The 17,088-nt window shown below is 44.1% G+C and overlaps 1 protein-coding gene across 2 annotated transcripts in view; it reads right to left on the reverse strand.

The window, feature by feature from the left end:
- CCT2 (chaperonin containing TCP1 subunit 2) overlaps nucleotides 1-17,088 on the reverse strand; it is a 93,406-nt gene that overhangs the window by 26,397 nt on the left and 49,921 nt on the right. For both annotated transcript variants that reach the window (XM_085855326.1, XM_085855325.1), the window contains exons 4-8: nucleotides 12,209-12,326; nucleotides 12,026-12,102; nucleotides 7,630-7,742; nucleotides 7,328-7,530; nucleotides 4,699-4,799 (exon numbers count right to left, since the gene is read on the reverse strand). In XM_085855326.1, coding sequence (XP_085711452.1) covers nucleotides 4,699-4,799; nucleotides 7,328-7,530; nucleotides 7,630-7,742; nucleotides 12,026-12,102; nucleotides 12,209-12,326 — 612 coding nt within the window. The remainder of the gene's footprint in view (nucleotides 1-4,698; nucleotides 4,800-7,327; nucleotides 7,531-7,629; nucleotides 7,743-12,025; nucleotides 12,103-12,208; nucleotides 12,327-17,088) is intronic.

The following is a 17,088-nucleotide window of genomic DNA, read 5'->3' on the forward strand; positions in this document are numbered from 1 at the left end:
AGATGGGGCCACACCTCATGCTTCCAACAGATCAATACAGAGGCTACAACAGAAATTCAGTGATCGAATCGTCTCTTCGACAGATGTTGAATGGGCACCACATTCTCCGGACCTCAACAGACCTGACTTCTATCTTTGCAGTTACTTCAAGGATAGTGTGTACCAAGGGGAACCTTAAGCTATTGACAACCACAAAAATACAAACAACACCAATATCAAAGCTATTCCGGTTCAGGAATACAGCTGAATTATCGACAACTTCACGAGGAGGATCCATTTGTGCCTGCTGCAGCAGGGCAGCCTTTTAGAACATGTTTTGCGAACCGTCTTCTGCAATCACTCGTTTCATTTTTGTGTGTTACTTTATTCTACATAGTACAAAAATTCTTATGTTTAAGTTTCATGTTGTTTCAATGGAAAATTTAAAAAGTATAAAAACAACTTTGGGTTGTGTTTTTTATGAAATATCCTGAGTTTATGAATCGTTTCTCTTGAGGTTTGGGTTTATTTTGTGGCCAATATAGTTCAGAGATCACATGTTTGGGCCTTGTTGAAGTAATGCTGTCACTTAAATTTTGAAGGTGTTCACGTGCATGCCAAAACTGAAATCAGCATCCATGCCAGATTTTGAAAAAAACAAAGAAATTCCTCGACTTATGGGAGAAGTGTCCTCAAAACTGAAATGTTCAGCAGACTCTTCCATTACCGGAATTATTCTGAAAGATCAGAGCTCTTGGCTTGTTTGAATGCATCCTTATCGCAAGTAAAAACAGGAGTGTTTAACTCCGACAACCATCCTTATATACCTTGGGTACAACTTCGGGGAGCAATTTTTCTTCTGTAGATAAAGTCCGAAAGGTATCCAATCTCGCTTTCATACACCATTCTCTGCCAGATACAACATATGACTCAAACTATATCCTACTACATAAAAGAAAGGCCGGCAACAGCGGTTTCAAAGGCCCGGCACTGGCAGTTCAAACTCCGACTGAGCCGTACCAAATACTTTAAAAACAAGATGGTACGTTCTGCTTCCTTTCTTGACTTTCAGCATTTTAGGACAACAGCATGGACAATCCCCAAAGGTTGTCATCCATGGGGAGGAGGAAATTCTTCCTGAGGAATGCCCGCTAAGTGCGATGAGAAAGAAGACACCATGGTTGTGGCATCGCTGGTACCCAGAGTAGCCCAGGGAGTGACAGCTCTTCCCCCAAACTCAGTAGCTGTGTTTGTCTCACATAACAGTCCTGCGTTGTCTCGTATATTCATCTGTATAATCCATGTGTGTGTGGCAGCCCCACTACGAGCTTTAGATAAAACAGGCATTATTACAAAAGCAACTGAAATGTGGGAGACACAAATCTTACACAAAACAAACAAAAAAAAATCCATCTTCACATTTTCCCTCTAATCCAGTTTACTCCTTTTATCCAGTTTAAAAATTCATTTAGATAATCACAAGGGTTCTAAATGCCACAGTGAGGTGAGGGGGAGTGGTTCGGTGGGCGGGCTGTTTCGTCCTTGTGCCTGTGAAAACTGCTCAGACAGCGATGAGGTGGAGCGGTTCGGTAGGAAGGGGTGAATTTCATTCTTGGGTCTGTGAACATGGCTTGGCCCATGGTGAGGTGGAGCGGTTCAGCGGATTGGGTTGTGTTTCGTCCTTGGGCCTGTGGACATGGCTTGGCCCATGGTGAGGTGGAGTGGTTCAGCGGATTGGGCTGTGTTTTGTCCTTGGGCCTGTGGACATGCCTCAACCTGCGGTGAGGTGGAGCTGTTTGGTGAGATTGGCTGCATTTCATCCTGTGTGTTGTGGTGTGTGTGTGTGTGTGTGTGTGTGTGTGTGTGTGTGTGTGTGTGTGTGTGTGTGTGTGTGTGTGTGTGTGACGTGCGCAGACGCGCGCATGATGCGGACAGCAGGCTAGAGTAGTAGGTATAGCAGATCAGCCAGGGCAGCACTCTGCTGATTGATGACATGAACGTCCAAAATTATCCGAGCTCTGTGAGGTGGGCAACGATTCAGAAGTGAAGTCTGACTAGGTAGTTTGAATGTGGGATCAATTGGGGGGAAGAGGTCAAAGTGGTGGAGATGTTAAAGCGAAGGAGTTTGGAAATGTGTGTGCAGAAGACCATATGGAAAGGGAACAGGGCAAGAAGGATGGTAGGAGGATACAAGGTGTTGAACTTGGGTGGGGGTGGAAGGAGTAATGGCATAGGGATAATTGTTTCGGAAGAGATCAGCAAGCAGGTGGTCAGAGTGGAAAAATGGGAGGGACGGATAGTTATGGCATGGGTGGTGATACAGAGGCAAACGGTTTGTGTTATGTCGGTATATTGGCCACAATTAGAAAGAACTGGGGCAGAGAATCAGGAACGCATTGGAGAGGATGATGGGAATAGTTGAGCTGGAGGTGATGCTGTGCATTGCGGGGGACTTTAACGCGCACGTGGGAGTAGTGGAGCCGGGTGAAGAGGAATGTATTGGAAAATTTGGGTGGGGAACGAGGAATTGAGAGGGTCAAGAGCTGATGGCGAGGACTAGGATGGCCATAGCTAGTTCATTCTTTCAAAAGCAGGAAAGCCACAAGATTACCTATTGGAGCAGACAACATAGAACAGAATTAGATTTGGTGGTGGCAACAAAGCGACAGTTGTGGAGGGTTAGGGATTGTAAGGTAGTGGCGGGAGAGCATGTTACCACCCAGCATGAGCCAGTTGTGTTTGTGAAACGGATGAAGAAAAGGAGGGAGGTTAAGAGCAGGGGTCGGAAGATTATTAGTGGGGAAAGTGTCTGGGAAACGTCCTCATGGAGCAAAAGGAGAGGTTAAGGGCTAGGTATGAGCAACTTAGCGAAGAAGCAGGTTTAGAGGAGGAATGGAACTAGTACAGGGTTAATTGTATTGATAGGGAAGGGGAAGGGGAAAGGCAATGTTCAACATCCGGGGAAGGGGAAGGGCAATGTTCAACATCCGGGGAAGTGCAGGGGCATGACGCTCCAAAGTCATGCAATGAAGGTGTTGGAGAGGATTCTAGACGGGAGGATAACAAAGAGTGTGGAGATGGAGATCGGAGAAGAGCAGCAGGAGTTTAGAAAGGGTAGAGGAATGGGAAGTTCACCTGAGACAGCTGGTAGAGAAGTGGTTGGAGGTGCAAGGTGGGATGACATTGGGATTTGTGAACCTGGGAAGGCCTATGACACTGCCCCAAGAGAGATGATGATGGTGAAACTGAGATAGCCAGGAGTGCAGGAAGTGGAAGTCAGGTTGATTGGAAAGGATGTACAAGGGAACGAAGGGAAGAGATTTGGTTGGTCCTGGGATGTCCGAGTTCAGCGTGAACATCGGTTTGAGGCAGGGAAGCTCTCTCAGCCCACTCATGTTTATCATGACGATGGATCTGGTAAGCAGGAAGGTGAGCTTGGGGGGGGGGGAGTATGGGGAGGATGTTGTATGTTGACGATTTGGCTGTTGTGGTGGAGAATGGGCGGTAAATGCAGGAAGTACTGGAGGAGTGAGAGGAGGCATTTGGGAAGAATGGGCTGAAGATGAGTATGGAGAATACTGTGGTGATGTGGTTCAGGCAGCAGAGAAAATAAATGAACATCAGATTGGAGGGGAAGGAAATCAGGCAATAAGATAGGTTTGAGTATTTGGGAGGAACAGTGACCAGGGATGGTATATCCGAGGCAGAGGTGCGGAGGAGGATTCAGTTGGGTGCAAATGCATGGAGGAGGGTGGAAGGAGTAATGGGAGATAGAAATACATAAATAAAATTGAAAGGGAAGGTTCTGATGTCATGTGTAACGCGGCCTACCTTTACGGCCTGGAGATGGAGGCATTGACAGAGACAACAATAGAAGCTGTAGGTTTGCAAGAGCAACTGTGTCAAGAGGATTGTGGGAGTGAAGAGGGTGGAGAGGATGATGGATGAACAGAGGGAGGAGATTGGTGTGCAGATGAGCTTGACAGGGAGATTGGTGAAATGTCGGCTGGACACTTGGTGTGGATGGGGGAAGAGAGAATGGAAAAGAGAGCGGATAGATTGAGGGTGCAAGGTAGGAGGAAAAGATGTTGACCGCGGTTGAGATGGGAGGATTGTGTGATGAGAGATATCTGTAAGGTTGTGGTGGTTGGAGAGTGGAGGGAGTTGGCTGAGGACAGAGGGAGGTGGAGGAAGCTTGGTGCCATCAGACCTCAACCCATTATAAAGGAAAGAGGAAGACAACAGTCCTTGGGAAGAAAATAAAGTAAAAACTTGCCATTCCCCCAACTCCATAATGAGGTAATAACTATAACATATATATATATATATATATATATATATATATATATATATATATATATATATATATATATATATATATATATATATATACTTGGCTAATTAGACTAAAATATAACCAGGATTAAAATTATAATCAAAATATTCATGTGGATGCAACTTCATGGTAACAAAAATCCTAAAATAAGTAGTGGATGATGTGCAAATGAGTGAATATTTAGGGTAGGGAATAAACCCATCATTCATCCCCAAAATCCCAATGCACTGCAAGGGGGAACCAATACCAGATGCGAAGCCAGCCATCTCGGTGTCCCTGCTGCTGCCACCCACACACAACCCATCTCCAATCAGTGGAGTGGAAACAACTGGGAATGTCAAACGACAGCCCAGATTCAGGGACTCGAGGCCGCCCTTACTCACCTTGATCTTGTCAGCATCCATGCTGGTGTTCGCTATCAGAATCTTGGCATTCTCGATACGCTTGGGTTGATGAACTCCGACCTTTTTGTCCAGAAGAAAACCTTTGGTAAAAGAATGAAATAAAAGAAGATATTCGAGGCGTGCAAAATAATAAAATGAATATCGTGATTTATTAAAACTATATAGTGCAAGAACAGTTGCTGGCATCACAAGTCTCAAAAGATGCCTCTGATGACCTAATGCATGATACCAAAGCAATCAGTATGCCAGCAAATGCTGCATGATAAATTAATTTAAACTAGTTAATTGCTGTTAAAGCTGGCTCTGACAATTTAGACTTAAAGTGTACATTGATAGTTCAATTTCTCAGCTACATGTAGAGTTAAAAAGGTATGAATTTTGTCGTTTTTAGGTTATACTTCCTGGTCTCCACTATTACACATTTTTCAATGGGTTGATGTACCTTAATTACGAGTTGAGTTTTCGGTGATGTAGAGCTCGTATAACGGCGTTTGTTTACACGTTGAAGGCTTTTCATGCCCTCATTATTCTTGCTCTTTCTTGATTTAGATTAAATACTAGTTTACTCCTCACCAGAGGGAATTCCACTCACTGCAAGTTACTGAATAGTTTAACAATTGTCTTTTGCTGGATTGTTGTTACCACTGCCACCGAAGGCAAATCTTTCGTATTCACTCCTGTTTGTTTGTCTGTCTGTCTGTCTGTCTGTCTGTCTGGCAGCAGGATATCTCAAAAGGTTAAGGATGGATTTGGATCAAACTTGGTGGACAGGTTGGGTGTGTGAAGAGGATGAATTGATTAGATTTTGGTGAAGATGTGGATTCAGATACCAGAATTAAAAAAAAAAAAAAGCGATTCCTCTCCATTGAGAAATTGGCCCAAAAACGATACATAGTAAGACATCTCAAAAACTTGTGGGTAGATGACAAAGCTTGGTGGATGAGTTGTAGAAGTGACAAGAATAAGCTGATTAGATATTGCTGATTGCTGATTAGATAATAAGCTGATTAGATATCCGGATACAGATCCTGTCTACCAGTGGGATGCAAAACAAACTGTTCAACCTGGCAGAGGTATGTGCTCTACCGAGAGCCATTCTACTTCTGCTTGTGTTTATTTTGACTATCTTGTCTCTGATTGTTCCATTTGGACATCCATTTCCAGAATATGTACATACAAGGAAAAAAATAATTTAACTTGGATTTTGGACTCTGTAGGCTTCTTTCACAAACTTACATTTGAACTTTCAATCGGTAATTAAATTAAATAATTGTTACTTCGAGGATACACCGAACTCGCATAACGCAGTTGCTTTTGGTTAGTACTAGCAGCTACTGATAGAGCAGATTTAACGATGCAGACTGTTGCCGAATGTGCAATTTATCATAATCGTTTTCACGTTCTTAGACATATTCTGAATTAAAGGTCAACCAAATGGAGACAATGCTCTTTTCTTGAGCTCCAAGTCTTGGATTGAAATTCTGGTGAAATAACATTTTACCAAGTGCCATTGTGGTGCAATAAAAGCAGAGCATGTTGGAGTACAGGTCAGTGGTCTCTCTGTCTTCTACCACATCCTTTCTTGTCTTGCACCCTCTGCTTTGTCCGTGCTCACAGAGTTTCTGCAGGGTGCACGTGGTCTGGCAGTAACTCCCTTCTGGTGAAACTCCCAAAATCCAGACTCACTGCTTGCCTCCACTCATTTGTTCCTCTGTTTTTCCTGCCTGTGGAACTGACTTCCTCAGTCTCTTCAATCTTTTCCCCTCAAGGGCTTCAAACAGCTGCCCACCACCATCTCAGGTTTTTTTTTCTACCCCCATGAACCCTTCCAAAGCCTACCTCTTTCTGGGTCTCCAGTTCTTTTTTCTTCCACTTCTGTGATTTAGATTTTATAGCTGTATCCATATTGTTCACCTGTTGTCACCTCACTTTTCCCTTATCTCCCCCCACCCCCACTCCCCCACATTCTCTTTTCTCCAAGTCTCCCTCTATTTTATCACTCAACCCTGCTGTTGGTATGTCCCCCAACACCTCTCCCTCTTTCTGCTGTTGTTTTCGGGCTGCTAAGTCCTAATCCATTCTGTGAACTAGCTCCTCCATGAGACTTGACATGACAAAAAAGCCAAATTCTCGAGTGGGGGATCGTAAATCTCATTTGGTAAAAAAAGACGATTGTCTGAAGGCAATTAAAGGTCAGCATACACTGGGCAACATGCTGTATTAAGCATATCACTTGATATGTTAACAACATTTCTTCCATACAAAGACAGTTTTCATACATTTGCAAACTTTAGATTCCTCTGCCCCACTGAACTGCCAAACAGCTGAGCTCTGCCATCTGTACCTTCACCCATGAGCCAATGGTGCTTCAAGCATTGGCCAAAGCTAAAGACATGTCGTGATGAAACAAAACATTCAATTTTTTCCCCCATGATCACCAACAGTATTCCCTTAAGATAAATCCAGATTTTCACAAAATAAAGATGCAACAAATTTGCTGACACCCACAGCATGTGATAAGCAAATAATTTATTTATTAAGCTTTCAAATCAAAGAACCTTATCCTGATTTAAAAATATAATCGAGAGTTACAAGTATCCAGCTGTACCCTCGTCTAAAAAGGAGTCCTGTAGACCGCCTCCGAGCTTTTTGATGACATGGATGGCATCCAGTTGGCCAGAGGGACCGAGACGTTGCACTGCAGTCACTGCCAGCTTTACGAAGTGCTCACGCTGTTGATGGAGCATCTTGGAAGACAGCGTAGTGCGCGCAATGTTCATAAGATCCTCACGAAACAATTCTGGGTCAGAACTGTCAGCAAAAGGAGAGTATATGACAACACAAGTTAAGAAATAACAATAATCCTACGGTCAGCAATGAGCAAAAGAGTTCAGAGAATTGAGGTTTTACCCGTGGTCTACTGCCGTGCTAGTGAGTGCTTCCCGGGCAGCCGCCGTGGCTTTACGCCAGCCACAGATTATAGTCTGTGGATGCAGCTTACGAGCAATAAGCAACTCTGCCTCCTGCATCACATGGGCAGTAATAAATTGCAGCAATCACTCAGCAGATCAAAGACACTCCATATATATTAACAAAAAATAAAAAAAATCATCCTGTGAAGGTCCACATGAGGTCGCTGGCAAAAGTTCAAAATGTATGTATGTATGTGTGCATGTAATAATATACGTATGTATGTATGTATGTATTGAATAATATACGTATATATGTATGTAATGAATGTATATGTATGTATGTATGTATGTATGTATGTCTGTAATGAATGTATAGGTATGTATGTAGGTAATGAATGCATATGTATGTATGTATGTAATGAATGCATATGTATGCAAGTATGTATGAATGTAATAATGTATGAATGTATGTAATAATGCATGTATGCATGTAATAATGTATGTATGTATGTATGTCATAATGTATGTATGTAATAAATGTATGTATGTAATAAATGTATGTATTGTTACGGTTGTGGAAATTCACAGAGCACCAATAGGTCCTTAGATCAGTCATGTCGATAAGTCTGTGTTCAGACAGATTTCCCCACCGATGTTTAAAGGGATATATTCGTGTAACCAGGCTGTGAATCTTCAGTTAGCCGTTTTTCTTTTACTATCTTTATTTTGGACTAACCGCTTCACAACAACCAACTACTTCCACCACCAACATCGCTCTCATCAACCGCTTCACAACAACCACCTCCACCACAATCGCTCTAATCAACCATCTCCACAACGACCACCATGACATCCCCTCACCACCTACGCCACAACAAGCAACGCCTCACCTAAATCTCCAAACGCCGCCATCTTTGCGCCAGCCACGGCGAGTTCCCCATGAACGGCATCGCCGCCAACAGACGCAGGGGTTCCCTGTTAGGACGGGGGCCGGTGATTTCCACAACATCCGCGTGGGGCAGATGATCTCTGCCACGTCCGCTCGCTCCGAGCTTCGCCTCGAAATCGGATCAAAAGATCGAAGGGGGCGGAGCCAGCGGGGGGTCAGAGGTGAGGGATCGGAGATCAAACCTCGCCTCACGGATCCCATATAAAGGCGCGCAGAGATGCCAAGTGCGCAGTTGTGCGGGGCCGCGTTGGGAGCTAGATCAGCCTGGAGCCTGGAGTCGGCAGACGGACGGGAGCTGGAGAGAGCGGAGCCTGGAGCGCAGCCTGCCGTGCCGAGCTGTGGGTCGCTGGGAAGAGGCCGGAGAGGAGTCGCCAACCAGCGGCATAACGGTCCGAGGTGATCGGGCCCCGGAACAGTCGAAACGATATGGAGGAACGGACGGGCTCTTAAGAGAGCATCAACTCTAAAAGAGCAAAGGCCCGTTCGTTCCTCTGAGGCGTTGTCGACTAGGCCCGATCGATTGGGCGCTCGGCGAGGCCTGGGCCGCGCCGCGGTCACGCCAGCTGCTGTGTGGACGGGACGCCAAGGAGCGAGTCGCCACGAAGGCGACAGGTAACCAGCGCGGCCTCTCAGAGCTCTTTCGGTCTCCCAAGCTCTGAGAAATATTAAAGGCTTACGAGCCCGGGCCTTTTCTTTCTGGGGTTTTGAATGAACGTTGTGGCACCATGTCTTTAAGTAGAACTGTTAAGTGCATGTAAATAAATAATAATAGACGGTTGTAGTTCTTCTTGCTCGTGTTTTGTCCCATACGTGCATTGGTTGCATACATGACTGCATGTGTCGTTTTATAAATAAATGTCCTTGTGTGAATGTTAACCCGTTCGTCGCGTCCTTTTCCTTCATTGAACTGCCATCATTGAGTTCGGAATATAGCTGGCTTTTTAATAGCCGATAAAGTGATCGGGTCCAACGGGGCTGCGCGATAAATACACCGCTCGGTATCAGCAGAACGGAGCGAGCTGCGTACGTGGCACGTTTCCAAGCAGCTCCTGTTGAGGTACAACCTCTCGGTCGCCTTCCCGCACGAATAATTAGGTAAATCGACAATTCGGCGATCGGACCCTGTAGCGTGCAGGTAGAGTACTGACAAGGCTGTGGTGTGCATTAAAAACACACCCGTAGCTGGATTCTGGCGTTTGATCTGGAAGGCTGCGACTGGATTGCTCGTCCGGTGGGCGTACGGCCGCGATTCGGCTAAAAGCGGCTGTCCGCACGCCAGCGGGCGGAAATCTGTAACAGTATGTAATAAATGAATGTATGAAATAATGTATTATGTGTGTATATATGTATGCATGCATGAAATAAATGTATGTATGCAATAAATGTATGCATACAAGTAATAATGCATGTATGTATGTATGTATGTATATGTATGTATATGTATATATATGTATGAAATAATATATAAGTATGTAAAAATGTATGCATGTATCCATTTTTTCTGTCTGAGATGTCCCCTCCCAATATTTCCGCAGGGCGCTCAAGGTCCGCCAGCAACACCCTTCTGGTAAAATTACCAAAATCAAGAATCACTGCTCATTTTCACTCTTTCATTCCTCCTTTTTCCTGCCTTTGGAACAAACTCCCACACTTTCTTCAAAACCACTCTTCCCTCCAGGTATCCAAAACAGCTGTTCACCACCATCTCTTATCTTCCCCCATCCAAAAACATGCACGAACCTTTCTACCTCCACAAATCCACCCCAAGCCCACCTCCTTCAAATTCCCCGCTTTCATTCGTGAAAGTTCCTGTCGTGTAAGGACCTGAAAGTCCCTGTCGTGTCCCTCTTGTTCACCTTGTGTACCCTGCCCCATCACTCTCCCTTCCACAGATCTCCTCATGTCTCTGTTCACCACTGTTTTTTCCTTCCCTCTCCCACCCCTCTTGCCTTCTACTCCCCTTGTTATATGTTCTGTGCGTTAGCTCTCATAGGAGTCTCGACAGTGTATACAAAAAAAAGACTGGAAGCACCAATGACATGAAGACTCAGACTTTCGTCCTCCAGCACAGGGACAGAGAGCGCCACACTCCATGATCCAGTGAATCCATGACTCCCCAGGCCCGACCTAGATGTCTATTGACCTCTGGCTCACAGCCAGCAGAGACATGAATATCACTGCCCAGGTAAGTGAATCTCTCCGTGACCTCAACATCCTCACCACAAGCAGGTACCGACAACATAGCAGCATCCAAGATGTCATTGAAAGTCTGGATCTTAGTTTTGACCCAGGAAACCCATAACCCCAGCGGCTCCAACTCCTCATTCAGCACCTCAAGGGCCCCCAAAAGGATATCCAGTCTCCACAAAGGTGACTAGATCATCTGTGAATTCAAGGTCAGAGACGATTTGAGAGACCGTCTGGTGGATGACCCCTCAGCACCACCCTGACACACACTACCATAATCTGACCCAGGAAGGATACCTCGTGGTATTCCTATCATCAAAGAGTGGGGATCTCGAAGGATTTGCCCCAATCCCGTCATCCGGTGAGCTGCCCTGCAAAGGGCAGCTGCATAGGAGGTACTCCCATGGAGTGGGTTTTCAATTTTCTTTGCGATTTTTTGTGTTTTGCAGAATGAAGGGTTTTGAGGTGGCCGGAGTGCAAATTATGCCACCAACCTCCTAAAAACTAGTAACCCAACTGCAGGACGTCCACAGACACAATTGGCCACTAGCTATGAATGGCCATTGGCTCATAAGGAGCTCCTCCACCCTTTGACTGGTTTTGTTTTTAATCCTGCTGGGTGTCCATATCCATACACCCTCCTCACAGGAAACCTGGTGGGGGAGACGGTTTAGTCGCCGCCAACCCAACCATGAAACTAGTTGGTGCAGGTTTACATGGTACCTGAAGCAAGTCACAGATCTCATCTAGCCTGACCAGACAATAAAGAGGGCAGGGCCAAATGACACTGCTCTCACACCTCTGTACCTTGTGGTGATCATAACTACCAATTTTGGTGAATTTCTGCCCAATCATTGCGGGGGAGAATGCTTGACAGACAGACAGGCTACAATATCTCCCTTTTGTTTTTCAAAAAGTGTGGGGATAAAAAAAAAATGGGGGGAATTGTAGTCCTTGACCAAATTTCAAAATTTTATCACTAGTCATTTTAATAAATGTGAAACTTATTTGTAACAAAAGAATAACATTCTCATTTGAAATAAAAGCCTGACAAAGGTTAATAAGATGCATTTACTGACCTGTATTCAAAGTTCACTCAAAATCGAAGTGAAAGCAAGAATGGAGTAGATAATGAGCACACTACAAACATAATCAGGAACATATATGAGATGACTGTGGCATCATGGAAGACCGAGATATCTGGAGGCGCAATGGCTTATGTTACGATAATGCATCAATGATCAAGTACAAAATTCACCCGCAAAAGCTCTGCTGCCAAAACCGTTACTGATGTTGTACCGTCACCAACTTCATCATCTTGCACACGTGATATATCTAGAGAAATGGAAACAGGCATACCATGAGCTCTCAATGTTCATACAGGTTTGATTAAAAACTAAGACCTAAACAACAGGACAGAAAAAAAAAGTCACCGGCTTACCAACCAACACTTTTGCAGCTGGGTTTTCCACACCAATGGCCTTCAAAATGGTGGCCCCATCATTTGTGACTGTCACAGAATCATCACCCGAGGAAGACTGAGTGAGCAGGATTTTGTCCTATTGGGAATCAAGGAAAAGTAAGGTTCAAAGAAAGAAAAAAGAAAGAAAAAAAAGGGAGTAGGTATATTATAAAATAGTAAGTCTTTAAATGAGACATAGCTCAAAAGTTCACAATTTCATTCAACATCAAAACTAGAACGGGCACTCGGTAGAGCACATACCTTCGCCGCCGCTACTTTTTTCCGGGCACATTTGAAAAACGTCATTTAAAAACGTCCATGACGTCACAACCATCAGTCCGATGGACGTCAAATTTGGTGTTAGACGTCATTGGGGGCAGTCCAACAAAATGGAATGATAAACACTGAAAAAAATCGAAAGTTAAAAAATGATGTCATCTTGTGACGTCATTTTGACGCACTTCCAATGACGTCTCTACCAATCGCGGACTACCATCCTGAAAGCTCTTATTTCACGGAACATTTTAACGTTGGTTTCATGTCAATACCTCCATTAGATCTGAAGTTATGCCTACAAGTATATTTTGACCTTGAGTGTGACCTTGACCTTGACCATAGAGTTAATTTGCAAAACCTGTTCATAAATAAGCAGATATTTTGGTACTGATCATAATGCCTGGACTTGGGACAATTTCCTTTACAAATTACATAGATATTTGAATATAAAATATCAGGACATTTTAGCCACAATTGAAAAACGTTATGTTCAAACGTCAATGACGTCATAACGGTCAGTCCGAACGACGTCAAATTTGGTGTGTGACGTCCTTAAGGTAAGTCCTACAAAACGGTATGATCAAAACTGATGAGGTCGAAAATTGAAAATTTACGTCATCTTGTGACGTCATTTCGACGCACTTCTGATGACGTCACGTCAAATCTGACACCACATACCCGAAAGGTATTTCGTCATGGAACAATATGGCATTGGTTGCATGTCGATAGCTGTCTTATGAAGGAAGTTATGCTCAAAAGTTTGTTTTTGACCTTTTCATGACCTTGACCTTTGACCCAATCGCTCCCAAAATCTAATCAAATCGTCCTTGGATAATCACGAATCATCCCACCAATTTTCATGCAATTGGGTTTCATACTTTCTGAGTTATGCGAATAACAAACAAACACACATATTCACAAATAAATAAATACACAGCGACCAAAACATAACCTTTCGCAGAATGCGAAGGTAATAATCCGAATGTAAATTTGCAATTGGTCAATGGCTTTGACACCAAAAACCAATTTCTGTAAAGGATCCTCAGTTTCAAAAACCTCCACATATTGAACAGTTTCATATGGAGCACCTCACCACCACGAGAGCATTTAAATTGCATCAGATGTGGCAATAAATGCGAATTGTTGCTCCAAACTTAACAAAGTCGATAACAGAAGACACAATTTGCATTATTGCTTCCTCCATCCCTCAGACCGGGAGCCAAGACGAAATATTAATGTGAAGGACAGCAAAAGGTTTGACCTCGTAGATGCATGCGAACCCTCCTCCCCTCAAACGTCTCATATACATTTTTTTTTTTGCTGCCAGAGTGGAAATGTGGTCTTAACCCCCTAAAATCCCATATAAAGGGCAATAAAATTGACAGTCATTTATGTAAAAGATGGCAATGGTAAAATTGATCTCAAATCTTCCATTGGGGTCCCATCTACAATAATATATGTCAGTATGTCAGTGTGTGTGCATCTCCTCCATAACTCCAAAACCATGAAACCTGGCAGCCTGAAACCTTGCAAGCATACTTAGGGAACGCCAAGGGAGTACATGAGTGAAGCTTTGGTGTTTGGGTTTGTTAAAATACCCATTTTGAAGATAATTAATGGCCTTATTCAATTATATACATTATCAGGTACATCCTCTGCCACCTCACTCTCCATGGGGTCTTAAGCCGCATCCTGGGTTACCTTGCTGGGGCCTGAAGCCGCCATGTTTTTTTAGCCTCCTCAATCATGCCTCGAGCTGGAACAGGCCGCAACGATTTATTAATGATAAAGTGATTTTTTTCCACTTTCCTCACATATATCAAATGCCTGATCATCATAGTTACAAATCGCTGGGTACATCGCAATGCTTATAAATAGATATATACAAATTTAAAAAAAAAATGAAACGTTTTGTTAACATTAGGGCAGGATAGCCGAGAGGTACACATGCTCGCTCTCAGCAGTTTATCCTGGGTTCGAATCCTGAGCCAACTATAAACTGTCACCCCAGTGTTTCAGAGGCAGGGTAATTCATCAATGTGTGCACCGTTAAACTCGACATTACATCTGCCGGAATCCCCCCACCCCTCCACTATCCCCTTCCCATCTGTCTCTGTCTTTGTCTCTCTACCCGCCCCCCTGCTCCCTCTCTTTCCCCCCTCTCTCTGTCTCCAAATGTATCTGGATGATGGTTATTTGCAGATGGACCCTCCCCTCAGGCTGCCTTCCCCTCCCCTCTCTTCCCCCAAACACTCCTCTCTCACCCACCCCTCCTCGCTCCCCCACCCCTCCTCGCTCCCCCACCCCTCCTCTCCCCCCCTCAGTATACCTGTCGTCCGGATGGTGGTTATGTCCAGAAGGACCTTCCCCTCATATTGCCTTACCTTGCCCTCCCCTCCCATCACGCTGCTTTCCCTTGACGTACCTGGAGAGCGTTATGCCCGGAGAGTGTTTATCTTTGCACGCATTTGGATGGTGGTTATCTTCGCATGCATTCGGATGGTTATCTCCATACGTCTTGATAGTGGTTCTGCCCGGACGGACTCTGCCCTCACACTGCCTTCCATGCCCCCATTCCTCATCGCTCCCCCACCCACCTCGCTCCCCCACCCCTCCTCGCTCTCCCACCCCTCCTCGCTCTCCCACCTCCTCTCTCCCTCCCTTCTTCCTCCACCCCCCTTTTAATACCCCCGTCAGCAAAGAAATGGGTTGCATTTTCTAGTGAATAATAAATGACCAATGACGGGAATTTGGGGAGTGGCCTGACCTTCACTGCAACCCCTTAAATGGGCCCAAAAAATGACATTTATTTATGTGAAAGACTGCAAGGGTAAAATCACTCTCAAATCTTGCATTGCGGTCCACTGAATAATAAATGACCAATGACAGGAATTTTGGGAACGGCAATGACCCTGATAGGTGACACCCTGATAGGTGGCCCCCAAAGGTGACATCATCCACTCTCATAGTGTACAAAAACGATTCAGAAACTAAGCCATGTAGAGCATCATAATGTACTGTTGTAGCCAAAATTATTGGCACCCTTGCACTTTTTCAAATAATGCACCATTTCTTCCAGAAAACTGTAGATATTAAAAAAATATTTTGCTATCCACATATGTATTTGCTTGGTTTGCAATGGAACAAAAAAAAGCTGAAAAAATTACTAAATCTAAGCTTATTCCACACAGAAATCATAAAATAGCTGGGACAATATTATTGGCACCTTTTATAAGTTGTTATAAATAATTAGATTTCAAGCAGGTAATTCTCCGTTACTTTAGAATTGAACTCACCTGTGGAAAGTTGCAGGTGCTTGCAATATAAAAATCACTCATTCAACCAGTTTGAGTCGAGAAAAGGAGTCATTCTGCTGTTTTGTGTCACCTGTGTGTACTGCATTGAGCATGGAGAAAAGAAAGGAAACCAGAGAATTGTCTGAGGAGGTCAGACACAAGATTGCAGCCAAGCATGGACAATCTCAAGGCTACAAATCAATCTCCAGAAACCTTTATGTTCCTGTGTCCACCGTACACAATATTATCAGGAAGTTTAAGGCCCATGGCACTGTAGCCAACCTCCCAAGACGTGACCACAAGAGAAAACTTGATCGAAGATTGCAGCGAAGGATTGTTCGAATGGTGGAGAAAGCACCTCCATCAACTGCCAAACAGATTCAAGCTGACCTTCAGACACAAGGTACGACAGTTTTAACTCACACCATCCGTCGCCAACTGAAAGAAAGAGCGTTCTATGGCAGGAGACCCAGGAGGACCCCACTACGGAGAGAGAGAGAGACAGAAGAAAGCCTGACTGGAGTTTGCCAAAACACACTTGAACACGCCAAAATCTTTCTGGGAGAATGTCCTGTGGACAGATGAGACCAAATTAGAGCTTTTTGGAAAAGCACATCATCTCTATGTTTACAGAAAACAAAATGAAGCCTTCAAAGAAAAGAACACCTTCCCTACAGTCAAACATGGAAGAGAATCAGTGATGGTTTGGCGTTGCTGTGCTGCCTCTGGCACTGGGTGCCTTGAATGTGTGCATGGCATCATGAAATCAGGAGAACAAGGTATCTTGGAGCACAATGTTCAACCCAGTGTCAGAAAGCTGGGTCTCCGTCAAAGGTCATGGGTATTGTAGCAGGACAATGACCCCAAACACATGATAAAAAAGCACCCAGGAATGGTTCAACGCAAAACCCTGGACTGTTCTGAAATGGGCACCAATGAGTCCAGATCTAAATCCCATTGAACACCTGTGGGGAGTTCTGAAAACAGCAGTTGGGAGAAGGTACCCTTAAAATCTGGGAGAACTGGAGCAGTTTGCATAAGAGGAGTGGGACAAACTACTAGTGGAGAGGAGTAAGAAGTTCATTTATGGCTATAGGAAGCACTTGACTGCAGTTATTTTGTCCAAAGGTTGTGCAACCAAACATTAATTTGAGGGTGTTAATAACTTTGTCAATGCCATTATTTTTTATTTTCTGGTTTCAAAGGATTTATTAAGTTGTGAATCAAAAACAAAGGTTCTGTCATATTAACAGTGAAATAAGGAATTGTGGAGACAAAATACTTTTG

The sequence above is a fragment of the Eptatretus burgeri genome, chromosome 14 (genome assembly GCF_056783735.1).
Source record: "Eptatretus burgeri isolate ZD-2024b chromosome 14, Ebu_testis_v1, whole genome shotgun sequence".
In the NCBI taxonomy this organism is placed as follows: Eukaryota; Metazoa; Chordata; class Myxini; order Myxiniformes; family Myxinidae; genus Eptatretus; species Eptatretus burgeri.